Genomic DNA, 27,585 nt, shown 5'->3' on the forward strand with positions numbered 1-27,585 from the left:
CGCACCCCTTTTCCCCTCCGTCCAGGTTCAGGGGATGGCCGGCTGGAGCCGCTTCCTAGTTCGCCAGTAACGGGCGGGCGGAGAGGCCAGTGGTTGGAGGCGGCCGAGGGGAGGAGCAGCCTTCGCCGAGCCCGAGGAAGACGGCGCTGAAGGGGAAGGCGGGGTGCTGGAACCACCGAGGCGCCGCCGCCGCGGCGGGGATGTGCGGCGGGGGGCCCGGACCCCCTGGCGGACGGAGGAGCTGACTAACCGGGGAGGGGAGGATGGGGCGCGGGAAGATGGCGTCTCCGGAGGGCTCGACGGCTTCCTCCCGCAGCTGCGCTCGGATAGGAGGCGTGAGGCGACGCTGCCAATGGCTGGTTTACTGGGTGCCAGTCCTCTTCATCTGCAGCATCCTGGCCTGGTCTTACTACGCCTACGTCGTCCAGCTCTGTCTGCGTGAGTCCCGCGCAGGGAGGGGGGGAGGCTGGGCTGGTTTCGGCGACCGGGCCGGAGGCAGGCGCTGCGGGGCCGTCCCGACCCGAGAAGCGCGGCTCGCCGTGCCGGATCCGTCCTTCCTCCGCCGGCGTAGCCGCCTCCTTCTGCCAGGCCCTGCAGCGTCGCCCGCCCGGTGCCTTCCGTTGCTTTACCTTACAATCCCCTTAAGTCTCCGACCGTTGGCTGGGGCTAATCCTGCTTGTGAATTAAGACCGGTTAATTTAGCTGCTATCGCCCTTGAGACTGCTCCACCACTGGGGTCGGAGCCTGCTTGTTAAGACTGGGGGCGAGGAACCGTGTTTGGATACAAAGCTGTTCCGCTTTTTAACGTGTTATTGATTCACCGACATTAGAGAACTTCTAACACGCTATTTGCAACGCTCTAACTAACCCTAAACGAAATGGGGTTACGTTTTCCGGTAAAAGGGGCGCTAGAGAAGGAGGAATCTGATTGTCAGTTCATCTTGGGGAAATTCGCATCTGCCTTGTCTTTAGCTATACTTGTCTCCCTTTGATCCAAAATCTTAACGATTTGGATGGACATGGTTAAACCATAAAGGCCAAGTGGCTTTTCTAGCATGCTTTACCTGCACACTTCAGGGGAAAAGCTGTACAAAATAATAGCAGCTCCGCTGGCAATGAGAAATAAATATAGACACACACACACACAGTCATCCGATCAATTGATGTTTTCCAAAATTGTAAATTTTCAAGATCCCAAGAATTCTTATAAAATTATTAGAAATCAGAAGGGGAAATGCATGTGGGAACATTGATGAGGTTGATCATCTAGCCAGGTCTCTATCTGGCTCAGTTTTTCAGGAGGGGTGACTCTAAACAATGTGGTTACAGAATATGTAATATTTTGATTTATTGAATGCAGACATTGAACAAGAATGCAATCCTGGGGAAGGGGCTGTTGAATTTAGGAGTTCCTGTCTTTGCCTCCATTTGGGAGTTGGCAGCTGATGCAAGTTGTTTACATGCTTAGCATTTCTTGATCTAAGCCAAGTGAGATCTCACACTCTCCCTTTCTCTCTGTTTCACTGTTTTTGTTTTTCCTTTTCTCTTCGTAAACAGAACAGCATTTACAGATGCTTTACAGATTAAAATGCTGTCTTAAGACTTCTTAGCAGAGCAGACTTAAAACATACAAGTTGTTGTTTATTCGTTTAGTCGCTTCCGATTCTTCGTGACTTCATGGACCAGCCCACGCCAGAGCTTCCTGTCGGTCGTCAACACCCCCAGCTCCCCCAGGGATGAGTCCGTCACCCCTAGAATATCATCCATCCACCTTGCCCTTGGTCGGGCCCTCTTCTTTTTGCCTTCCACTCTCCCTAGCATCAGCATCTTCTCCAGGGTGTCCTGTCTTCTCATGATGTGGCCAAAGTATTTCAGTTTTGCCTTTAATATCATTCCCTCAAGTGAGCAGTCTGGCTTTATTTCCTGGAGTATGGACTGGTTTGATCTTCTTGCAGTCCAAGGCACTCAGAATTTTCCTCCAACACCACAGTTCAAAAGCATCTATCTTCCTTCTCTCAGCCTTCCTTATGGTCCAGCTCTCGCAGCCATATGTTACTAATACAGACATACGAAACATACAAACACATAGGCAAACATGTATTATTACAATGTTTAGCAAATATCATTGATCAAATCACTAGGAATGTTCCATATCTGATTTTATTGTGGGTGTTCCTTAATGGCTGTGTTTACTCTAGCCTGGTTTGAATTGTTTTTTTTTTCCCTGTACAATTCTCGGAGACTGCCTGGACAAGTCCCTGCAGTTTTCTTGGCAAGGTTTTTCAGAAGTGGTTTGCCATTGCCTTCTTCCTAGGGCTGAGAGAGTGACTGGCCCAAAGTCACCCAACCAGCTTTCTGTCTAAGGTGGGACTAGAACTAACTGTCTTCCAGTTTCTAGCCTGATGCCTTAACCACTACACCAAACTGGCTCTCAGTTTGCTTTTTGGAAACCAGCAAAAACTAATCCAGTTATTATTATGTAAACAAAAACAAATCTTGCTTTTCTCCCATCCCCTATTTATGCAATATCAATGGATTTTATATGGATCTGATGTTGGAAAGTGAACTGTGGAAATTTGAAAGGGAGCTTGCTTTAGTTGAGCCTTAGCCTTAATTAATTAAGAAAGATCTCTCGAGAATGACTGTCTGTTGTAAAGTAAATGTCTCCTGGGGTAAGTATTGGCATTAATTAAGGCATGGCACTAAAAAAATACCTTGTGTGTGCTTGCTGGTATTGAAATAGTGCTTATCTGTAATACATAAACATCTGTTAGTGGTATGCACACACATTCTGTGTGAAGCTACATTTCTTGGAATGGAAAGTAAAATCAGGAACTTGATTTTTAAATAGCTGTACATTACCATCTTCTGTGTATATAAACTCCATGAGGAAATGGATAAAAATATCAGAGTTTAGATTTTTTGCTCTTGTCTAAAACTTGTAGGCACCTTAATGTTATAATTTCATTATCTGCTGGAAGGTGTAATTACAGACATAAAATAAAGAATTGTATTTTTCAGTGTCTGAGCTATAGAAATTTTATGAAGGTTGGCTGCCATTAATTAAAGCATGTTAATAGAAGTCATTGTTGATCTAAAGTGCCTTATTTGAATATAGCATATTCAAATTTCAAATTTATATAATTTTTTTGTGTTGCTTCTTTTTTTGAAATGTTAATTAGCAAATACCTAAAGGGTTCACAGTCTGTATTAAAGATTGCCTGTATAACCAGTTGCCAGTTTTTCTTACCTAAAAGGAAGATGATCCCTTGGAGGGGTGGGGAGGGAATATTAGGCAGATAATACTTGTCTACTTCCATTATTGTCCTCTCAGTATGCTGAAAATCAAATAGCAGAAGATCATGCTGTTTCTCTTGGAACCATAGCAACAGTCTCTAAAACCTATTCACCACCTGAATCTGGAATAACGCAATCCATGCGATTTTGATTATATACATCCAGTGCTCCTTTCTTTCCCCTTTCCCATATCATTCCCCTTAGGGTGTTTTTTTTTCTTTTTCTTCAAATGTGAAAAAGCAAACAAAACGGTGGACTGACTTTTGGTGCAACCTTTTTTAAAGTCAGGGTGTGATCTAACTCTTAGGTCACAATCTGCTTGTTCATAATTTAATTAGAGTATGACTCCTATTTTGGTTTGGTTTTATCTCTATAGAGAATTTGGCAGCAATGCAAGTTGATATTTTGTTTATCCGTACCATCTGACATTTAGTGGAGACTATATCTAGCTGTTTTGCCTCAGGATAATCATAATCTTCATTGTATGTGGAAATGAGCAAACATGCCAAGTAGTCCTTACAATTGAATGTTCCTAGTTTGCCTCTCTGGATTGCATAGAGAGAAAGGAAAATTTCAGTAACTGTCAGATCATTATCAGTTTCCAAAGTCAGTTATACTTCATCAATTCTTCTTTGTAATTGGACATTCTGTAAAATAATTGATCAAATATAAATATTTCATTCTTTAACAACTCATATTTCATAGAATCATTGAATGTAAGGTTGAGAAACTGCTATACAGATAATTTAGTTAAATCTCTGCCCAGTGCAGGAACCCATTATTACAACAGCCATGACAGATGGCCATCCAACCTCTATTTAAATACTTCTAGCAAAGGAGAGTCCACCATTTCTCCTGAGGCAATCTGTTCCTCTGTTCGACAGTTCATACCATTAACATACTTTTTTCTGATGTCCAAGTGAAATTAACTTTCTTCTAATTTAACCCCATTATTTCTTAATGTATTATTTAACAAATATACAGTATATAGCAGTAGCCTCATGTGGCGCAGAGTGGTAGGTGGCAGTATTGCAACCGAAACACTCCCCGTGACCCGAGTTCGATCCCAGCAGAAGCTGGATTCTCAGGTAGCCGGCTCAGGTCGACTCAGCCTTCCATCCTTCCAAGGTCGGTAAAATGAATACCCAGCTTGCTGGGGAAGGTGACGACTGGAGAAGGCAATGGCAAACCACCCCATTCTATAGTCTGCCAAGAAAACGTGACAGCGGCATCCCCCCCAAGTCAGACATGACTCAGTGCTTGCACAGGGGACCTTTCACTTCACACAGTATATAGCTGCCCATCTACTGAAGGAACTCTGAGCAGTGAACAAAAGAAAACAAGTGGGTTCCATTAAGATCCCAGCTGAGGTCCCTGGGGGAGAAGCCAGGTCTTCATGGCCTTCTGGAAGGTCAGCGAAGTCTTATGTCCTAACTGCCAGGAAACACGCTGAGACAAGGAATTGGTCTCTAATGTTTTATTGCTTGTACATAACAGGAATCCTAACAAACTGAAGAAGCGTGGGAAAAACCCAGACATATAAACCCCAAAGGTTAAGGCGGTTCCGATCTGTGTCTCTTTGAATGGCTACCTAATTCCTCAGTGCTACGCATGCGCTTAACAGTCTGGATGGGAGCCCCCTGCTCGCCATCCTTACTCGTGACACTTCGCCTGCCTTGTGGAACAACTTGAAATGATTCTGTTCCATCTTCTTTCTGATGCTTTCATGGCTCCTCTCAGTCTATGCTTTTTCAGTGAAATATATGCAGTGCCTTCAAACATTCCTCATAGGTTAGTCCCCTTATCATCTTGGTTGCTCTCCTTTGGACTCACTTCAATTTGTCAATGTCCTTGCTAAATGCATTGCTCAGAATTGGTAATGGTATGTGGGAATGACCTTGGGAGGCAGGAGGAACAGCTGCAGACTAGACAACCATCATGCAAAAGGTATCTCAGCCCACAAGAACAAAAGGGGTGTGTGAAGCATCTCAGAAGGGACCCTTCCTAGTTTTCTGGAAAATAAAGGTAAAGGAGGGGAGAAATGCTTTCAGACTTGCAAGATTCTGTTACTGTAACCTTACAATAAAGGTAGTGTTAGAACTCATGGTTGGTGCTTTTCTGGACTACCTCAAAGAACTGACAGAACTAGACAATATTCTAGTTATGACCAACACAAAATAGAAAGGAATGATGACCTCTTGCTATTGACATTACAGGTAGTCCTCATTTAGTGACTACAGTTGGGACTGGTAACTTGGTCATTAAGTGAAATGGTCACTAGGTGAAAAATCACATGACTGCAACTCTGCTTACAATCTTACTTCAGCTTTACTTTGCTTTACAGACCTGTGAAGGTTGTGAATGCAGGTATTGGTTGCAAAGTTAGTTTTTCATCACTGTCATAACTGAATGGTCACAGTCCAAGGCAGTTGCTAATTGAGGACTACCTATATACTGTACTTCTGTTGATGCAGAATATCACTGCATTTGCTTTTTTACAAATATATCACACTGTTGGCTCATGTTTAGCTTGGAATCCAGCAAGATCTCAAATGCTTTTTCCATGCACTGTTGCCTAGTACAATACAGCTCCATCCTAAACTTGGGCCTTTGATTTTTCCTACTCAAATGTAGGACATTGTTTTTGCTGAAATCTGTCTTTCTTGTTTTTACTTAGTGTTTCAGCTTGTCAAAATTCTCTTCTCTACCTTGTTTGCTGTCCGCTCTATCTTGATTATCATCTGCAATTGATACTTGATACTTTTCTCCGTCTTGTTAAAGAACAACATTTATCCTGATTTAAAGAACTATGTTTACTTGGGAAAGACAGCTGATGCTTAGTATTAGACGGTTTATGTCTACAGTATCATAGGACTGGATTCAGTCTATCTGTGGAGATTGTGGATTCTGCAACTCTGGAAGTTTTTAAGAAGATTCTGGATAGCCACCTCTCATGGATAATTTCAATGTTTTTCCTGCGTATTTCAAGAGTTGCACTAGATGATCCTTGCGGCCCCTTCCATCTCTACAATTCTTTGCTTCTCATACAGTACTTAGATTCCCTGGGATCAGTAGCAATCCAATAAGTTACTAACTGGTGTTACTCAATCCTAAATATCAATTTTAAGTGTTGCTTACAAGTTACAGTTGATTTTTTTCACTAAACATTGTGGCATTAGTCTCTGAAAATATGTGGCCTATTCTCAAAGCCACCTGGATTAAGATTTTTTTGCTTATGATACTATGCCAAATGCCCAACCTGGCTCTGTGTGATATGCTTGTGAAAGGTGAAAGGTCCCCTGTGCAAGCACCAAGTCATGTCTGACCCTTTGGGGGGACGCCACTTTTGTGACGTTTCCTTGGCAGACTATAGAATGGGGTGGTTTGCCATTGCCTTCACCGGTTGTCACCTTCCCCAGCAAGCTGGGTACTCATTTTACCGACTTCGGAAGGATGGAAGGCTGAGCCAACCTGAGCCAACTACCTGAGAATGCAGCTTCCGCTGGGATCAAACTTGGGTCGTGGGGAGAGTTTCGGTTGCAATACTGCCACCTACCACTCTGCGCCACACAAGGCTGTCTGATATGCTTACTACACTGAAAATCTGTTCAGCAAAATATGAAACTACTGTACATCTTAAAATGATGTCTACTGTAAGAGTACCTAAGCTGTTTTCTGTGTGTGTGTGTGCGCACGTGCCTTTGAGTCAGTGTTGACTCCTGGACAAGTCCCTGCAGTTTTCCTGGCAACATTTTTGGAAGTGGTTTACCCTTGCCTCCTCCTAGGGCTGAAGGAATGACTGGTCCAAAGTCGCCCAGCTGGCTTTCATGCCTAAGGCAGGACTAGAACTCACGGTCTCCTGGTTTCTAGCCTGATGCCTTAACCTCTACACCAAACTGGCTCATCTAAGCCTAGGTATTAGAAATAGAAATTCCCTTTTCTCTTGGATCTTGAAAATTGTATCCTGATCTGTATCAAAAAAGGCAGCACAAAGTGTTAGTCTAAAGACAAATCTGGATTTTTCAAATAGTTTTGGCCTGTATGTAATTGGGTTCTTTAGGAACAACCATGACCAAGCAAGGTGAAGGGTCTTTGTTAGAATCCTTGGTCCAAAAATCAGGGGACTGCAGTCAGTGCTAGTATGTACGTAACACCATTGACTGTTTTCCACAGGGGCATAGCAGAAATATTTAAAAATAGGATCTGAAGATTCAGAATTATACCTATGATTTTTTTCTGTTGCCCTAGCAAACATCAGCAGTCTGCTGAGCTGATAAATACTATTTGTTTGTTTGTCTGTTCTGTCCCAGAAGAAAATTAACCCACTCCTTGAGATGGTCTAAACTTACTCCAGTCTAAAACTGCTGCTTTTATTGTCAGCAGGATTAGGGGAACACCTAGCTGGGAAGGGTAGGAGATAGAAAATTGTCTTCTGACATCCACTCTGTTGCTTTGTGGCCGGTGGGGCACTGGATTTCTTGAAACCTCTGAAGTCAAAACCTAACAAGAAAGTGAATAGGACTGCAATGCCTAGATGCAATCCTGAAAACTATTACTTGGGAATAATCCCCCATTAAATTCAAGTGGTTTTATTTCAGATAACTGACATTCCAGCCAATGATAAATTTAATTTTTGCCATTAGTATATTAATTTTTATTCATTTGACTTTTTAGGCTGCTTGCTTTTGAAATTTATACATTTGTACACAATGAAAAAATCTAAATCCTTGATCATTTTAATAATGCGATTTTTAGTATCTTTTGAGTTTTTATCTACATATACTATACGCATTGGGTTTTTAAAATAGTTTTTATATGGCTAGCTTTCTTTTCTCATGTTTTTTAAATGCTAAAAACAAAAGGGAAATGTTAATTATTGAAAGTTCTAGAGCTGCTATGAATTAAATCTTTTTCTCAAATGATGGATAAAAATACATGAATTTAAGACTTCTCTCAGTAGCTCATGTATACGTTTCATTAATCAGCTCCATAGTAAAGGTATACAGTATGCAATGACTGCTCTTTGACTACTTGCAGAGCAGTATAAAAATACATGTTTCCTTTTTTAAATAAATCAGTTTAGGAAAAAAATGGTAATATGCTTTGTGTCTAGGACGTCTAATTTAATTTAAATTTTCAAAAGCAAAAGCAACTTTTAATAGAGAACAGCTTATTAGGCACCAAAGTTTTGCAAGATGTGAGGAAAGAATATTGAATCTCAAAAGATTTCAGTGTGCTCATTTGAGATTGTAAAGATGAAATTACTGAAATCTTAATGAGATTTGAATATTTTTAATATATGGACATATTTTTGCCAATTTAATGCACATATATTTTAAAATTAATTTTGAAAAACCCATTCTACTCCTGTCTTTACATCTCTAAGAATTCCTCTTATTGTCATGTTACTTTCTCTTCATTTATTTAAAATATTTATATACAATTATTATATCTAGATTTCCAGGAATATGTTATCCTCGGGTATCAAATGCCAGGGTCAAAAAAATTATTTTTAATATGCACCTAAATTGTAATAAAATTGGCATATATTTTATCTTTATGGAGAACATGTTCCATTGTTGTTTATTTGTTTAGTTGCTTCCGACTCTTCGTGACTTCATGGACCAGCCCACGCCAGAGCTTCCTGTCGGTCGTCAACACCCCCAGCTCCCCCAGGGACGAGTCCGTCACCCCTAGAATATCATCCATCCACATTGCCCTTGGTCGGCCCCTCTTCCTTTTGCCTTCCACTCTCCCTAGCATCAGCATCTTCTCCAGGGTGTCCTGTCTTCTCATCATCTGGCCAAAGTATTTCAGTTTTGCCTTTAATATCATTCCTGCAAGTGAGCAGTCTGGCTTTATTTCCTGGAGGATGGACTGGTTTGATCTTCTTGCAGTCCAAGGCACTCTCAGAATTTTCCTCCAACACCACAGTTCCAAAGCATCGATCTTCCTTCGCTCAGCCTTCCTTATGGTCCAGCTCTCGCAGCCATATGTTACTACGGGGAACACCATTGCTTTAACTATGCGGGCCTTTGTTGTCAGTGTGATGTCTCTGCTCTTAACTATTTTATCGAGATTTGTCATTGCTCTTCTCCCAAGGATTAAGCGTCTTCTGATTTCCTGACTGCAGTCAGCTTCTGCAGTAATCTTCACACCTAGAAATACAAAGTCTTTCACTGCTTCTACATGTTCTCCCTCTATTTGCCAGTTAGCAATCAAGCTGGTTGCCATAATCTTGGTTTTTTTGAGGTTTAGCTGCAAGCCAGCTTTTGCACTTTCTTCTTTCACCTTCATCATAAGGCTCCTCAGTTCCTCTTCGCTTTCAGCCATCAAAGTGGTATCATCTTCATATCTGAGATTGTTCTTCCAGCAATTTTAACTCCAGCCTTGGATTCTTCAAGCCCAGCTTGTTGCATGATGTGTTCTGCGTACAAGTTGAATAGGTAGGGTGAGAGTATACAGCCCTGCCATACTCCTTTCCCAATCTTAAACCAGTCCGTTGTTCCGTGGTCTGTTCTTACTGTTGCTACTTGGTCGTTATACAGATTCTTCAGAAGGCAGACAAGATGACTTGGTATCCCCATACCACTAAGAACTTGCCACAATTTGTTATGGTCCACACAGTCAAAGGCTTTAGAATAGTCAATAAAACAGAAATAGATGTTTTTCTGAAACTCCCTGGCTTTTTCCATTATCCAGTGGATATTGGCAATTTGGTCCCTAGTTCCTCTGCCTTTTCTAAACCCAGCTTGTACATCTGGCAATTCTCGCTCCATGAATTGCTGAATTCTACCTTTCAGGATCTTGCGCATTACCTTAGTGGCATGTGAAATGAGTGCCACTGTTCAATAGTTTGAACATTCTTTAGTGTTCCCCTTTTTTGGTATGGGGATATAAGTTGATTTTTTCCAATCTGATGGCCATTCTTGTGTTTTCCAAATTTGCTGGCATATAGCATGCATTACCTTGACAGCATCATCTTGCAAGAATTTGAACAGTTCAGCTGGGATTCCGTCGTCTCCTGTTGCCTTGTTATCAGCAATGCTTCTTAAGGCCCACTCAACCTCACTCTTCAGGATGTCTGGCTCTAGCTCACTGACCACACCGTCAAAGCTATCCCCGATAATGTTATCCTTCCTATACAGGTCTTCTGTATATTCTTGCCACCTTTTCTTGATCTCTTCTTCTTCTGTTAGGTCCTTGCCATCTTTGTTTTTGATCATACCCATTTTTGCCTGGAATTTACCTCCAATGTTTCTAATTGTCTGGAAGAGGTCTCTTGTCCTTCCTATTCTATTGTCTTCTTCCACTTCCACGCATTGCTTGTTTAAAAATAATTCCTTATCTCTTCTGGCTAACCTCTGGAATTTTGCATTGAATTGGGCATATCTCCCCCTATCACTGTTGCCTTTTGCTTTCCTTCTTTCTTGGGCTACTTCTAGTGTCTCAGCAGACAGCCATTTTGCCTTCTTGGTTTTCTCTTTCTTTGGGATGTATTTTGTTGCCGCCTCCTGAACAATGCTGCGAACTTCTGTCCAGAGTTCTTCCGGGACCCTATCTACTAAGTCCAGTCCCTTAAATCTATTCTTCACCTCCACTGCATATTCCTTAGGAATATTAGTGAGCTCATATCTAGCTGATCTGTGGGTCTTCCCTAATCTCTTTAGTCTGATCCTAAATTGTGCTATATGAAGTTTGTGATCTCAACTACAGTCAGCTCCAGGTCTTCTTTTTACCGACTATATAGATGTCTGCCACCTTTGGCTGCAAAGGATGTAGTTAATCTGATTTCGGTGTTGTCCATCTGGTGAAGTCCATGTATAAAGCCGTCTCTTAGGTTGTTGGAAGAGAGTGTTTGTTATGCAGAGTGAGTTGTCTTGGCAAAATTCTATCAGCCTATGTCCTGCTTCGTTTTGTTCTCCCAGGCCATGCTTACCTGTAATTCCAGGTGTCATTTGACTGCCCACCTTAGCATTCCAGTCTCCCGTGATGAAAATAACATCTCTTTTAGGCGTGTTGTCCAGTAGGTGCTGCAGATCCTCATAGAACTGCTCTACTTCAGCTTCTTCAGCATCTGTGGTTGAGGCGTATATTTGGATCACTGTGATGTTAGATGGCTTGCCCTGAATTCGAATTGAGATCATTCTGTCGTTTTTTGGATTGTATCCAAGCACTGCTTTAGCCACTCTACTATTAATTTTGAAGGCTACTCCAGTTCTTCTGTGGTCTTCTTGTCCACAGTAGTAGATCTGGTGGTCATTTGATGTGAAGTGGCCCATTCCAGTCCATTTCAGTTCACTGACGCCCAAAATGTCTATCTGTAATCTTGACATCTCACCAATAACCACATCCAATTTGCCCTGGCTCATAGATCTTACATTCCAGGTTCCAGTGGTATGTTGATCCTTAGAACGTCAGATTCGCCGTTCACCACTAGCACCGTCGGCCGCTAGCCGTCCTTTCGGCTTTGAGCTAGCTGCGTCATCACTACTGGGGCTAGTTGAACTCATCCTCTGTTCCTCCCCAGTAGCATTTTGACCATCTTCTGACCTGGGGGGTCTCATCTTCCGATGGTATACCGACATATCTCTGGTTGTACTGATCCATTTAGTTTTCACGGCAAGAATACTGGGGTGGGTTGCCATTACCTTCCCCAGGGATCGCATTTAGTCTGACCTCTCTGTCATGACCTTCCCGTCTTGGGTGGCCCTTCACAGGTTAGCTCATGGCATCAGTGAGGTGCTCAAGCCCCAGCTCCACGACAAGGTAACGATCCTTTGCTGAAGTGTTCATAGGAGAACACTTCCATAGGAGAAACTTCTTTCTGTTGATAGGAAATACATTTCTGCCAGCTCTGGCATAACTTGGAGATCTTCCACTGATGATTGAGTGGTCTTCATGAAAGAAGATGTTATCAGTTACTCTGACTTAAGTCCATTAGGACGTTATATATTAAAATCAAGTTCTTAAAGTCTTCTTGATAGTGGATCAGAAGTCAGTGATTTTAGCAGTGGTCTTACAGCTATAGGGACGCAGTGGCGCTGCGGGTTAAACCGCTGAGCTGTCGATCGGAAGGTCGGCGGTTCGAAACCGCGCGGCGGGGTGAGCTCCCGTTGCTCGTCCCAGCTCCTGCTCACCTAGCAGTTCGAAAACATGCGAATGTGAGTAGATCAATAGGTACCGCTTCGGCGGGAAGGTAACGGCATTCCGAGTCGTCATGCTGGCCACATGACCCGGAAGTGTCTATGACAACGCCGGCTCCAAGGCTTAGAAACGGAGATGAGCACCGCCCCCTAGAGTCGGATTCGACTGGACTTTACGTCAAGGGAAACCTTTACCTTTACCTTTACCTTACAGCTATACTTGGCTGAACCTAAGATGATAAGAAAAGTCACACAATATCAATACTTGGGTGAGACATCACCAGGAAATATCAGAAAGCTAAAAAAAAAAAAAGTCCCCAAAGAAGGCAATAGCAATCCACATCCAAATAGCTGCCAATAAACCAATATGAATACACCACTGAAGTCATCAGGACTTGAACTCAACTCCAAGAAGACTTCGCTGCTTTTTTTCTTCGTGCATTGAAAGGATTTGCTGGTGACGTCATCGTTGCCTGTGGGATGCCCGAGGGGGCTCCTTTCATGTCCCTGTTATTTTCCCACTGAAGTGGTACCTATTTATCTACTTGCATTTGCATGCTTTCAAACTGCTAGGATAGCAGGAGCTGGGACAAGTTGACGGGAGCTCACTCAGTCACACGGCTTGCACGTTTCAAACTGCTGAGCTGCCAACCTTAATGGTCCTCTGACTCAGTGTCTTAACCACTGAGCCACTGTGGCCCCTACTTCACTGCTTAAGTGCACTGAATACGTCTTAATCACTAATTTTTCCCAATCTTTCCCTTTATTATTTCAGTTATATTATTTATTTTCTCTTCTGGTATATTGTTTCTGACAAGACTTGTTCAAGCTTTCTTTCTCACTAAGGTTTCCTAAGATTTTTTTTCCTGTTTTACTCTCTTCTGAAAGATCTGCAAAGATCTTATTCAGAAGCAATATTTAATTCAACTTCCTACAATATTATTTTTCAAAGATATGTATATATGTATCCAAGAAACTAAGAGTGCTTTTTCTGTGTCCAAATAATGTCAAGTAAGTTTTCTCATACTGTATTTTTCCTCCTTTCCTCTCTTGCAGTAACAATAACAAGTATTGGAGAAAAAAGTAAGTAATGGCTGTTTTTTACAAGTGTATTCTGCTTTTAGTTTATGAAATTAAAGCTACTGTAGTGTGTATAGATTCAGGCACTACATTCACATTTGATTTCAGCAGTAAATTGTTGATGATTGCTTGCCTTTTCTAATTGGATTTTTATTCTGCATTTTTATTTCTATGTCAGTCCCTATAGCTAGATCATTAAACCTAAACCATGATCATCAGGTTTTCTAAGGAAAAAGGGGGACAAAAGATTGACCTATCTTCTCTGTGTCAATGACCAGATACAACCAAAGAGATTCTTTATAGTTTAATAGAAGAAATTGGGGAACCTTGAGCTGATGCTACGAGACCTCCTTCATGCGCCTATGCTGCAATTTGCTGCAACCACTAAGGAGGCTGTTAAAAATGTATAATGGTGTCTGTCTTGTGCATTGCTATGTATTTTGTCGTATCTCCTACTGAAACTAAGCCTGTTACCAAGCTAAGAACACTGTTTTCCTGTTTTTCTTTGATTCTATCTTCTCTGTGTCAGCTGTTAAATTGTAGATTTCTTGGGGCAGAAAGTTACCTCCTACTTTACCTCATCCATAGGTAAATTATATTATTCACTACAGTAAGACTATGATGATGACCAACAGCTTAGATGATTTTAAAAGGCATTAGACAGATTAGTAATTACTGAATGCCTTATTTTTAACTAATCACAATGACTGTTTATTACTTTCAGAATCAGAGGAACCACATCTCTGAAAATTAGCTGCTGTAGAAGAGTAATTGTTCTTGTTGAAAATAGGATAGAAATAGGTCTTCGATCTGATAAAACGGGGCTCTTGGGTTTCTGTTGTTATTTATTTATTATTCACATTTTTATCACCACCCATCTCCCCCTTAACAATCATGCTATAGACGTAACAAAAGGATTCTTTTGCCTCCATCGGACCCATTCCAAAGGATACAGATATAGATATCAAAAAGGTTGAATGACATAGAATATACAGAACTTTATTCCTTGCAAAGTTTTCTGTCTGAACACTTTTTGGCAGTGATGTGTAGCTTCTTTAACAGTGTTTATTTTATACTTTTGTTGGTGTCGTGATAGCACTGTTCTTTATTGTGAACTGTTGGGAATGTTTGGCTTGTTTTGGTTGTCTGTATATCTCTGACAGTATTAGGCAATTTCTGTCATTTGCTTAATGCCTTAATTTTATGATCTTGTTTTAGTGGTGTGCCTGATTGCGTATCATCTATTTTTCATGATGTTTTTGTGGTCTTACTGGAAAACAATCTTTACATTACCAATGAATCCTTCCAAAGAAGTAAGTTACAATTCTGTGCAGGAAAAAAAAATGTTTGTTAATTTTCTTTCTGGTGCACAAAGTTTCTATGTGTATTCAGTAAATAACATCTTACATGAATATATTCTCTCTAGCTTTCCATGTGTTCATCCGAAAGACACAAGTTACCAACATGTGTAATTTATTGATAGTGTCAAATCTTTTAACATTTATGTGAAAAACATCAGTTTATATTGCATGTTCTTTCATATACATACTCTCTTTTTTTCCTGATTTGCTATTACAGAAATAAAGATATGACATATAAAAGGGGAAAAAAATCCCCCCCAACAAGTATATTCAGTTCCTTGATATTAAATTTTCCTAGTCCTATCATCAGATGCAAGAGCCATGAGCTCAGCTAACTGTGGTGGAAATAATATTAACATATTTCTAAGTAGCATATTGTTAAATAAACTTGAAAAATATATTACATTACAGTGTATATATGTATAAATAGAAAAAAGTAATACAGAAATACTATTGCTTTACTTTAGTAAAGGAAACAGGGAAAAACCCTTTTGTTTCTAAAGGCAGACCTGTTATTTTTCTAATTTTTAATTTTATATATTATTTAACAAATATAAAATAATAAAGCATTATTTTAAAAAGTTGGTTTAAACCTATGTAGTTTTCTAATCACTTGCAAAGGCCCATTTCTTTCATTAAATGATTTTTTTTTTAATCTGTTCAGTTGTGTCCAAATCTCAGAGACTGCCTGGACAAGTCCCTGCAGTTTTCTTGGCAGGTTTTTCAGAAGTGGTTGGCCATTGCTTCCTTCCTAGGGCTGAGAGAGAATGACTGGCCCAAGGTCACCCTGCTGGCTTTGTGCCTAAGGCAGGACTAGAACTCACAGTCTCCCGGTTTCTAGCGTGATGACTTAACCATTACACCAAACTGGCTCTCTAAATGATACAATACGTTGCTAATAATGCTGTGGTTTATCCAAGGACTTTTCTGGACACTCAACAAGACTGTCTTTTAACTTCATTTTCAGGTTGCCTTTTAGATCGCTTCTTAAAGAGGCAAGTGCACTTTAAGCACAAATCTAGTTTTAGTATCAGAATTATTTTGTCATTTTTGTAGGGAAGAGAGATTGATTATACTGATTCTCAGTACTACAAAATTAAATCAGAAGATCTAGAACTGAAAACTAAGTAGTTGTCTGCTCTTACATTTGATTTTTTTAAAAGAATATGAATGCACTTCCTTCCTACCAATTTCACTTAGCAGTATGGAAAGGATAGTTTGTTAGGGTCTCCCTTGAAAAAAACAAAACTCTGAGCACATGCCAGGCTTTATTAAATCAGATCCTTAATTATGGAGAAACTTACATTACGTTGCTCAAGCAAATGTGATTACAGCCTTCCTTTAGATCTCCTAGATGGATTAACAGAGATTGAGGAAAGTAGCAGCCAGCTCAGCGTGCAAAGCATTGCTCTCAGTATAGTTTTAAACCTTCCTGTGTTTAGGTAAATGTCTAAAGATGATTCCAATAACTTGAGTTCTCTGGAACATAATTGCGCCTTTTAAATAAAATAGATTTACTCTACTACTATACTGTCAATAAACAGTAATTCAAGAATTGCATTATTTCCTAGTTCCATCTGAGCTATGCAGACAAGGAATTGATGGATAGAGAACCTAGAAATGAAACCCATCAAGAAGTGTTGAAGAGAGCAGCCAAGGACCTACCTATCAGTACAAGAACAATGTCTGGAGGTAAATATTTGTCAAGAATGATGTCCTGCTGATTATGTAGCAGAAGTAAGTCAAGAGTATTCATATGAAATCTAAAGGTTTCATTATGAATCATATTAAATGAAAATGGTGGGTGGTTGCAGCCCACTGATTTGCTTGAAATGAGTCCACTTGTCAGAAGAGGGCCAAGGTAGGACATGCTGATAGGCTAGAGGGAATGACAAAGAGCAACTACCATTCTTCTTTTGAAAAAGTGTTTAGTAAATTGTCACGTGTACTGTGGCAACCGGTTTTGTGAGAGTGATCTAAAAATGCTCACCTAGAGTGATCTGTGAGCTCCAACTTTTGTCTCTGTATTAAGCAGCCATCCAAAATTATTCTCTGTCTATAAATATTTGTTTAACAACTCCATGAAACCACCTCAGCTCCTTCTCTAGCCTAGCTGCAGCTGATGGCAGCAGAGATAGAATCTGTGCCTGCTGTTTTATTGCCTGATAGACTTTCCAAATTTCAATGACTTGATTTTTTTTTTAAATCAAAGCCTGTCATAGTATGTCAAAACTCTTGAAGCAAAGTGGAATGAAATGGTCACTCAAGAAAAAACATTCAAAATTTGGGGTAGAAAACTTGAAATTATGTTGGATTGTTTTGCTTACCTCTATAACTTATGCCAGAGTATTTAAAAATAAAAACAATTATTAAACCAAGGAATGTACTAAAGTTATTGAATTCTTTAATTTCTGTTGTATTAAAATTATGAACAAACATTAACTGAAGTTAAATTTATTTTACATGTTTTTTTCTGAAAATATTAATATTGTTATATTTCATTTTTTTAAAATCCTAAGTTGAATTCAATCCAGCATCACCCCATCTGTATTGTATTAAGACTGCCCTGCTTGAAAACGTTCACTGTGTAAAATAAAACAATCTTTTGGCCCTCTTAGCAGACTTTCTTGATCATGGTATCTTTCTGGATCAGTTGTTTATCGATTTGAATGGGCTGATTATTTTACTGCACTTCCAGTCCTCTCCAGTGTAGAGATTGTTTCTTAGGAGAACTCTACATAATTTAAAGATCATGTAGCAGCTGGAGCTGTAGAGCACAGTTTTATCAAATAATTGTTGGTAACTTTGACCAGCTGCTGGTGAGAGGATCTGATAGCCTCTTCATTTGCTTGCCAAACTGCTGTTTAATTGCCAAATATTTGTTAAGAGCTATGGGTGCACTCATGGTACTGAGGTTACTAAAGTCAGCAGATACTTTGTATTATTCAAGAATATGGTCAGAATATGTTTTAGCTAAAAAGTAATCCTATGCACAAACATCTATGAATATGTCTCATTGTACTCAGTGGGCTGAATCCAAATACACAGGGTAGAATTATAGTGTATGACATCAATTCTTTTTTCTATCCAAAAAAGAAACATGAGATAGTTGGTAAAATGTTTTTTTTTTTGTTACATACTTTTTGCTATTGTCTGGGACATGCAGAATTTAACAGACGATATGTGCAGTGCAGCACGTAGGGTGACCGTAAGTCGTTTTCTGTCTTTACAGCAATCAGATACTGTGATAGATGCCAACTTATAAAACCAGATCGCTGCCATCACTGTTCTGTCTGTGATAAGTAAGAAACAAATATTACAAATACTTGCAAAGCTAAGTAATGTTGTCTCAGGATGAAGTTTTTGTACGATTTACATCTGAATAATCCAGTAATCTCATAGTGACATATAACTGAGTGACAAATGGTATCTCTGGTCTGGGATTTTGTGTTTAGCTTGATGCTAGTAATCAACTTCTGCCTACTTTTAGAAGGTACTGAAGTATATACCTGTTCTATAATTATATTGAAGAACAATTTTTGCCAAGCTCCTGAGTGAACGCATACCGCGTTTGAATTTTTGCCATGTCACACTTTCACATATATTGAAGATATATGTAATCACTTATACCTTATGAGAGTTACATTATGCAGGAGTAATTTAGTGTGAAAGAAGGAACTGCAACAAAGTGGTGGTAGTTTATTAAAATTCCCAATTGCAACACTCCAAATTAAATGGAATGTTACTGTATTTCCTACAAACATAAACATTCTAAGAATTTATTTAGATCTTGCCTGTTGAATGTAATTTCAGAAAGGTTATGATAATATCCGTCTCGTTCCTACTGTGTTTTCCTACAGTGTACTGATTGGCACCTTTTCAGGCATTCCTCGCCCCTCATCCCAAAAGTCAGTAATTATACTCCAAAATGCATATAAAAACATCATGTCTCATGAGATTTGGCTGTATTGCAAGAGTTCCAAATCAATTTAACTTAACTGAAAGGTTTGCACATATTCTGGAAGTCATCGATGCTGTGTTGCCACTACTCCTTTCATGTATGGTAAACAAGTTTACCAATTCAACCAGAGGGAGAGGGAAGAGTGACAAGAAAATCTCTGCTGAGGGACTATTTGCTCAACTGCAAGGAGGTCATAATCTGTTATCTAGACGAGTTAGATAGTTTATGCTCATGAAAAAGGGTAAAAACATATTCAGCCCCAAGGCAGGGTGAGCTTGGTCTGGTGGCTTTGAAATGAATCTTGTATGAGTCCAAGTATGTATGATCCAAGCCCTGAAATAAGGATCATACACAGATACAGGTTTGTGTGTTACAGAACAAAGTGGAAGTGTTGCTTTGATGTGGAAGAATGTCGGCTCATAAAGCTCATGGGGGCTTTGCCTATATTCTCATGTCAGCTTATGGAACGTAAGTCAGTTATCCTGAAGTCTTGATACAAGAAGGCATACATGGAATGTACCAATTAAAGAACATAAAAGTAACAGAAGTACAAAGGGAAGGGGAGTTGCACTTTATGATGAAAGTTCCACATCTGCTTAGAAATTCAAGGGAATGAAATTAGTGATGCTGTAGAAATAAATGGAGGAATGAACGAAAGCAGAATTGCCATTGGTATCCACTGTCACAATCCATCTGAGAACATGTCTGATGCTGTCCATCTGATTCTGTGGTACACCAAAGCAAGGAAGTTGTCATCTGAATGAGATCTAAGTCAGCTCAAGCACAAATTAAATTCCTACTTTAGATCACTGGTCCAGTGATACCAACTGAAGTTACGGATTAACTTGCTCAATATGTTAAGATGGTCTTTGGTATAAAAGCTTTGTTGTGATACGATGAACTCATTGCTGTGAATTCTGTTAAATAATTTATATGGTTTGTCTTTTTAAGATGTATTTTGAAAATGGATCATCACTGTCCCTGGTAAGTGATGTGTTATTTCATCATCATGATTATCAGTTATAATCATCACTGGGGGACTGGCTGTCTTTATCAGCAAAAACATAATTCCGTTCTTGTTGCTGAAACAATAGCGTTGGTCAAAACTGATGCAAATAATATATCATTCTGGAGATGACAGCCTTGCAACAGTAACCATAACGAGGTGGGTCACTTTTGAAACTAGTTCCTACAAGAAACTCCAGGAAAACAAAGCAAAAGCTGAGGAGGAGTATTGGGAATAAGTACTTAAAAAGAAATCATCTGAAAATACAGATTTGTAATTTAGGGTAAATCCTGAATCCGGTCCAAAGGCTATGTAGTTTGTGTGGATAATCTTGGAAAAACATCTTAATAAACCCAGTTCATCTTTCTGTTTCAATTTTGTATCCATTACATTTTTATGTTTGTAATATTACCTTGAGTTATGCTGTTCATTGATGCAACTCCTTTATTTAAAGCATTATTTTAATTTACAGGACATTGTGAGAAACAGAAGTATGTGTGCTGATAAAAACAAATGGAGGAGTAGTATAAATGATGTTTGTGTGTCCGTCCATGCATATGTATTTATTTTCAGCAATTTGTATTCTCTTTTCCTAGGGTGAACAACTGTGTTGGATTCTCAAATTACAAGTTTTTCCTTCTGTTCTTGGCTTACTCTCTGTTATACTGCCTTTTCATTGTTGCAACTGATTTACAGTATTTTATTAGATTCTGGACAGTAAGTTTGAATTCATTTTCTGGTTCAAAATTTATACACACAGACACACACTGGTTAATTGTTATTTTTATATTACATCTTTTAATGATTTCTAAAATGGAGTCCTTGTTGAATACAGTGGCAACTAAAAACAACAGTTCCATACAAGCATACATACAATTGTTCATGTTCATAAATTAGTAGCAGCTCTATTTTAATCATTATTTTGTATTTTATGTTTGTGTGTTGATTTTTATTTTGACTGAATGAGAACAAGATTCTGTTTGAGAAACAGGCATTGGGGTTTAATTATTTATTGGTAGTTGTCAGTAATTGGAATGTTCTGCATTGTTTAACTGCTTAAAGCTCTACAGTTTTTCAAACAGTGTTCTGTATAAAGCTGGTCTTTAAAATTGTAGTCTTGACAAGATCTAAGGAGCATCAGGAATATATGAAGGGTTTTTTCCCCTTATATTGCATGTACAGCATTTTAGAAGTTGTGGGTATTAGTTATTGTTTCAGATGCTTAAATAAGTTCTTGTTATATCCCTTCAGTATTTTCAATACTTAAAAAACTGGTTGGAGCTCACTTTTAGAGTATAATTAACTACACTTCAACTTACAGACCTGGTTCACTCATCATTTTTAGTTGTGATTTGTTTAAAAATTAATTAACTATGATTTAAATAAATCACAGATACCTGTAGTTGCATTTGTATAAATCATGGTTAACAAATCACAGTGTCTGGGTTCATCCAAGATCCTAAGGCACAAACAATCCTCTTAATTTTTCCACATAACAATATTTACAGCACTTAAATAGGTCCAGTATAGATATAGTATAAATAAGTGTTTTTCAAAGTTGGCAGCTTAAAGATGTGTGGACTTCATGCTGGCTGGGGTATTCTGGAAGTTGAAGTCCACACATCTTAAAGTTGGCAAGTTTGAAAACACTGGCATAAATAAAATAAGATTGTGTGTACTCAGATTCATTATTGATCCAACTTGGTTTTTTAAATAGATGTATTTATGTGCCTAAAAGAACACTGAAACAACTATTTTTTTCTCCTTTTTATAGAATGGCCTTCCTGATACTCAAGCCAAGTTCCATATTATGTTTTTGTTCTTTGCTGCAGCCATGTTTTCAATTAGCTTATCCTCTCTCTTTGGTTATCACTGCTGGTTGGTTAGTAAAAATAAATCAACTTTAGGTAAGGAATTAGAACTTTATTTTGTCAACAAACCACTCTGTCCCTTAAGTGTGCTACTTTGAAAATGTCAAGTAATGTAACAATCTCTTGTAGAAGCATTCCGAGCACCAATTTTTCGACATGGAACAGATAAAAATGGGTTTAGTTTGGGCCTCAAGAAAAACCTAAGGGAAGTGTTTGGAGATGAGAAAAAATACTGGCTGTTGCCAATTTTTACCAGGTGAGTTCTGCATTTCAGAGAGCATTGTTTCTACATTAAATCATGGGAACTAAATCATTGTTTAAAACTAATACTTAAATTGAAAATTGTTTTAATTAACTTTCAGCCTAGGAGATGGATGCTCTTTTCCTACCTGCCTTGTTAACCAAGATCTTGAACAAGCTTCTACTCCTGCAGGACACAATGCAAATAAGAAGTATACCTATTTTTATTAATTAATTAATTAATTATTTATTTATTTATTTATTTATTTAAATTTATTGGCCTCCCAACTCCAGTGGACTCTGGGCGGCATACAAAACTAGGGAAAACATAAAAACCACTTAAAACTTTGAATCACACAGACAGCCCAGACTAAAATAATCTAATAGACAGCAAAAACAACAAAACAAAACAGAGGCCATTGAACAAATAATAACCCCAGGAGAGAAGGCACCATCCTTATCTCTGGGGGGATGCTGTTCCGGGGGGCGGGCAACACACAAGGCACACTTCCTAGGTGGCACAAGATGGCAGTGTGTAATGGAGGGGACCTGGAGCACACCCCTTCTGCTGGAATGTACTGGGCGGGCAGAAACAATTGGAGATAAATGGTCTCTCAGATATCCAGGCTGCATTGCTTATTGTATCTTATTGTGTGTGTGTTGTTTGGTATAGAATCAACCATACTTCAGGCACACAAATAATGATTATCTGCCATCCAAAAACATCTAGAAAAGACATAAATACCATTCTTCAGTATGATAGCACAGTGGTCCAAGCTTTTACACGAACAACACCTGGGGATGCACATACTGGCCTTCATGTAACTCGTAACAATTACTAGGTCATGGCTAAAATAACAAACTAAATAATCACTGCCTTTTACCCCATTCTGTTCTGTATTTTTATATCTTAACAAACAGCAGCTAAACCTAACTTGCATCTCCCTATTTTCACAGTCCACCTATTATAGCCTAATAATGGATAAATAAGATCTCTATGATTTCTTCAACAAACCAGAGTTAAAACATTTTTGAGTTAGCGATATGTACACATGGCTGATACATTTCATTTTCTCATTGTCTGTTCTCAGGTGCTAATCTGTTTACATAACAAAAGCATTTAAGCCATAAAAATTGGAAAGGGTCACTCTTATGGCCATGCTTGTAGAACGTTTTGCATCTTACTGCAAATGTTGAAACAAAAGGAGAGGTGTTTTGTTTTTTGGGTGTGCTTGCAGAGGTTACTGTTACAAGCCATGCTGGACAATGTCCAAAGACAGTGTTCATGTGAAAGCTTGACCCTGAAAATATAGGTTTAAAGATCTAAGAGGCAATAGTATAGTCCTTGTTTAGAGACTGCCTCATTTAGCGACCGTTTGCAGTTACAACGGTAATGAAAAAATAACTTTACGGCCAATCCTCGCATTTACGACCTTCGCAGGTCTGTAAAGCAAAGAAAAGCTGAAGTAAGGTTGTAAGCACAGTCTTGGTTTCACTTAGCGACTGCTTCGCTTAACAGCCAAGTTGCCAGTCCCAATTGTCACTAAACAAGGACTACCTGTTATATATATATATATATATATTATTGATACCCATTGCCACATGCCATGGAACAGTCTGGATGTTTGTTCTATATTGCAGAGAGAAAATTACTTAAAGAGTTTCTATTTCACAGTTGCAGTTAGATGCATACTGTTCTTCCACATTATTTTTACAAGTTCTCAATAATCATAAGGCAAAATAGAAAAGCTTGTTGGTTATATTGCTAAAGCAGAATTATTTTGAATTGCTCCACATTTTGTGAAGCAATACATTTTCAGCAATCTTTGTTAGTTTTCTGAAGTTATTTCTCAGCAGTCTATTTCCCAAGATTCTTACATGATTGCAAGAGATTATCCCTGATAATATGAGGCCAACAGTTCTCCTGCCTGTGGATATTTGAAGTACTGAAAAAACAAGCTCATTCATTATATGCAACTCACTAGCCTACAAAAGTCTTGATTAACTATATGTGTGATTATGTATTAGCAATAAACATGCAAAATAAGTAAAGTATTTCTTTCCTGGAAAACTTAAAGGATAAAATGACCAGCAGGTATAGACTGCCTTAAGGAAATTCCTTATCTAATGCCAAACTACCTCTCCATTATTGGCAAAGAAGTAATATGGGAATGTCCCTGCGGTTACTAGAGTCGAGCTGAACTCAGACTATACACCCCAATGACCTGATGAATAACTCAGTTCATGGAATTGCTTCTCATTCAACTTTTTTTAACCAATTTTTTATAGTGAGAATAGTCATCATTTTCCTGCTAAGCCATTACGAGATTCCCAAAGCCACCTTCTTACTGATCCTCAATCATGGACAGAAACTAGTACAAATATTGAAAAGAACAAACTAGGTAAGAAATTTGTTACAGTATTTCTCTAATACAAGTTCTAAAAGTGGCTTGTAGGCTGAGGCATCAGCTGAGATAATTTCAGCCAAAAATGAAAAGGAAGCATTTGAGGTTACCAAGCTGAATGTTTGGAATGTTTATATAGCTTGGTATAAAGTGTTCAGAACTTTGGCACTCTCCTCCCTTTGGGGAACCTTCTTCATTGGGAAAAAATGAGTGAAAATTACTCAATTTTTCCCTCCGGTGATATTCTATTTATTTATATTAAATATAAATAAGCCATATTTTAGTGTGATGCAGGAACTGACTATTCTTTGAATAAGAACATGATATATGCATCAACTGTTTATAACATTACCACCATACTTAACTGAATTTTTAACTGAGAAAAATTCTAGCCTCTGTAATGTTTAAAGTTACTGTGCAAAGATTCTGTAGGATTCTGTATTCTTTGCATCACATGTTTTAATAAAGGCTCTCTGTGATCTAGGTGTAATAACAGTTGTACCTTGGACAGAGTTAAATTTTGTTAATGATCCTATTTAATTAAAACAAAGTTAGAAGCCACTGCTTAAGAGCATCTTTTTTTTTTAAGGTATGAGCAATCCTGCATTATCTATGGAAAATGAAACTTAATCTTGCAAATAAAGGAAAAATATTTGGTGTTAAAGTAAGTTATTTTTTAGAGCTTTGCTGGCACTTCCATATTTAATCAAATTCTTTACTTTGTAATTTCTGCAGTCGTACAGAATGAAAGCCATTAACTGATTTACTTTGTTTTTCAAATAATACTTTTTTGTAGTTCAGCACTGTTGATGAGAGGATGAAGGATTCATCCAGTACATCAGCATTCATCAACCAGCCATTCAGTCCACTGCTACATGGATGTGCTCAGAAAAATTTCAAGGCCTGATTAGCTGCCTGTGCATCATCACTTGAAATACGTATTGTCATCTCTTGAGTATTGTAAAAATAATGGTTTGGCTAACACAGAATATGATTACAATACAAAATGGAAGTCTTGAAAATGACATATTGGGAAAGTGGGAAGTTAAAGCATACAGGACAACAGTTAATCCTTTACAGATTATAGGCGTGGTTTTTGCATTAACATTTATAGCTCAGGTGAGCATAAACTTTATATATAATCTTAGCGTGCCCTTAGAAGCAGTTCTCGAATCTTTTAAGTCTTGCTTGTGATTTCCACCTGCAAACTATCTTTGTTCCTTGGACTATAGTAGAAAGTTTTGTCAGTTCATTGGGTAGCTCGCTTGTTGATTGGGTATAATGACCAGATGATATTTTGACTGCTACCTTCACTTGAGTTAGCAAAACTGTTTTAATTATAAACTAGTCTCAGGTTGGACAGTCACACTCATCCATCCCTTTACATAAGGGCTAGATTATAATTTCTCTTATTTCATAACTGAGACCGAAGTGAACTTAACATTTATTTATGTATGTAAAAATAAGGAGCGTGAAGTTGTAACCATGCTCAAAGCAAGATTTTTTGGAACATTGTGATGGTGGATTCAGTTACTCAACCTTACTTAAAATGATTTTTTTTAAGTAGTTCTTGAAAATGGTCAACTTAAAAACTTGACCTAAGTTTGTATGTATAAGCAGCTTTGTTTTAACTGAGCATCCTTGAATTGCTGCATTTCTCATTATTACCCTGGTGATTTACATATAAAGAGATGTGTAATATCATGTAACACTCATGTTCATACTTTTACTAAGGTTTAGATTACATTCTTAATAAGCCAACTGGATCTGGCAGAGACACACTTTAAATGAAACTAATTATCTGAGGCTTTCAGGAATTTTTATATGATCTGTTTAACCAAATTTAAGACATGAAATTTCAGAAGCCAAGGAACTTAACAGTTTCATAGAACTGGTTTTATCAGTGCCTTTGCATGTACAGTGTAAAATGTAATTAATACATTTAAGGTACGCATAATACAGTATGCTGTTTACATAAAATAGGTTATAATTAATTTCAAAATGGTCCATAGGAGTTTAGTTAGGGAAGAATGTGAGGAAATTGTACATCTTACTGAAGAGTATTTGACAACAAAAATTGCTTTAAGAATCACTTTGGCTGTCACTTTAGACTTTTAAACAGGCACTACACATAGATCTGACTAAATGACATCTTCCACAGCTGCAGTGCTCTCAGATATATTTTTAAAAACAACACCTTATTTTCTGTAGCTGCATAAATAGTTTTTAAATATTTCAGAATGGTCTTGTGGAGCATAAATGAGATAGCATGATGTCTCTGTGATATTATTACAACTGTAACAGTGTAGATTGGATTTCTCCCTGATATTTTAATCTCTTTGAAAAATCTCAGCAGGATCTAATCACCAAAAGTGCCAGAATATGACCCATAAAAATTGGGATATTTGAAAAGGTTGTGTCCTTCTAGGTTATAGTTTTGCACAGTATATATTAGCATTTACAATTCATTTTCATAGCATAGTGTTCTAATTATTTATATTTAGGTATGGAAGTGGTGAGAAAATCAGAGGGATAAAATAAGAAATCTACTACTTATACTGCTTAATCATCATATACATTGTGAAGTGTTTTGCTATGCTGGATTGTCTTTAAAATATGTGTAAGCTGAAGGGAAAAGCTGCAATTCAGTTGTCATACAACTTACAGTATTTTTCAGTAAAATTCAGAATAGTAGAAGACCTATGTCTCTCAGCATTTCTTCATGGAAATGGAGGCTATCAGCTGTCCAATGCCAAAATTTTGCAGGGAAGGGAGACTTCTACATATTATTCAGGCGGTAAGATCCATAGATTTGGGGGGGGGTAGATAATGGCACTATTTAATGCACCTTCTTTTGATACGTTTGGCACAGAATGTATTCAGAGTCATACAAATTGTTTTTTCACGTTACAGCCTTCACTATTTTGCCCTGGAAGTAAATTCTGTTGACTTTTACGAGCAGGAGACTTCCAATAAAACATGTTTGGGATTGGGGTGAGGAAACAGTCGTATTGGGAAAGCAGTGATAATAAGTAGAGAAGGAGAAGAGACATCTCTGCAACACAGAGTTTGAATCAGCCTTGTTCAGATTCCCCTGCTGTAACACTTTGGGGAAAAGGATTCTGTGCATTATCTGCTATACACTTGCATTTGGGAAACCACAACTTTGATGAACTGAAAACTAGGGTTCTTGCCTGATTAAAGACAATTAATTGTAA

General features: G+C 38.4%; 1 protein-coding gene across 1 annotated transcript; it reads left to right on the top strand.

The window, feature by feature from the left end:
* On the top strand, window positions 1-27,585 carry ZDHHC2 (zinc finger DHHC-type palmitoyltransferase 2). The gene is made up of 13 exons (XM_063309700.1): window positions 1-438; window positions 13,500-13,526; window positions 14,742-14,836; window positions 16,456-16,576; window positions 18,117-18,186; window positions 19,797-19,829; window positions 20,448-20,568; window positions 21,626-21,758; window positions 21,852-21,978; window positions 22,085-22,174; window positions 24,252-24,364; window positions 24,957-25,031; window positions 25,164-27,585. Exons 1-12 carry the CDS (start codon window positions 264-266, stop codon window positions 24,995-24,997), a joined length of 1,146 nt encoding a protein of 381 aa, XP_063165770.1. The 5' UTR covers window positions 1-263; the 3' UTR covers window positions 24,998-25,031; window positions 25,164-27,585.

Source organism: Candoia aspera, chromosome 8, assembly GCF_035149785.1.
Source record: "Candoia aspera isolate rCanAsp1 chromosome 8, rCanAsp1.hap2, whole genome shotgun sequence".
Classification (NCBI taxonomy): domain Eukaryota; kingdom Metazoa; phylum Chordata; class Lepidosauria; order Squamata; family Boidae; genus Candoia; species Candoia aspera.

Excerpts from the sequence above, each read along its gene's own strand:
- ZDHHC2 (XM_063309700.1), top strand. The coding sequence starts at position 264 with ATGGGGCGCGGGAAGATGGCGTCTCCGGAGGGCTCGACGGCTTCCTCC. Across the intron at positions 439-13,499 it reads CGTCGTCCAGCTCTGTCTGC|TAACAATAACAAGTATTGGA; the intron begins GTGAGTCCCGCG and ends CCTCTCTTGCAG. Across the intron at positions 22,175-24,251 it reads GGACACAATGCAAATAAGAA|TGAGAATAGTCATCATTTTC; the intron begins GTATACCTATTT and ends AATTTTTTATAG.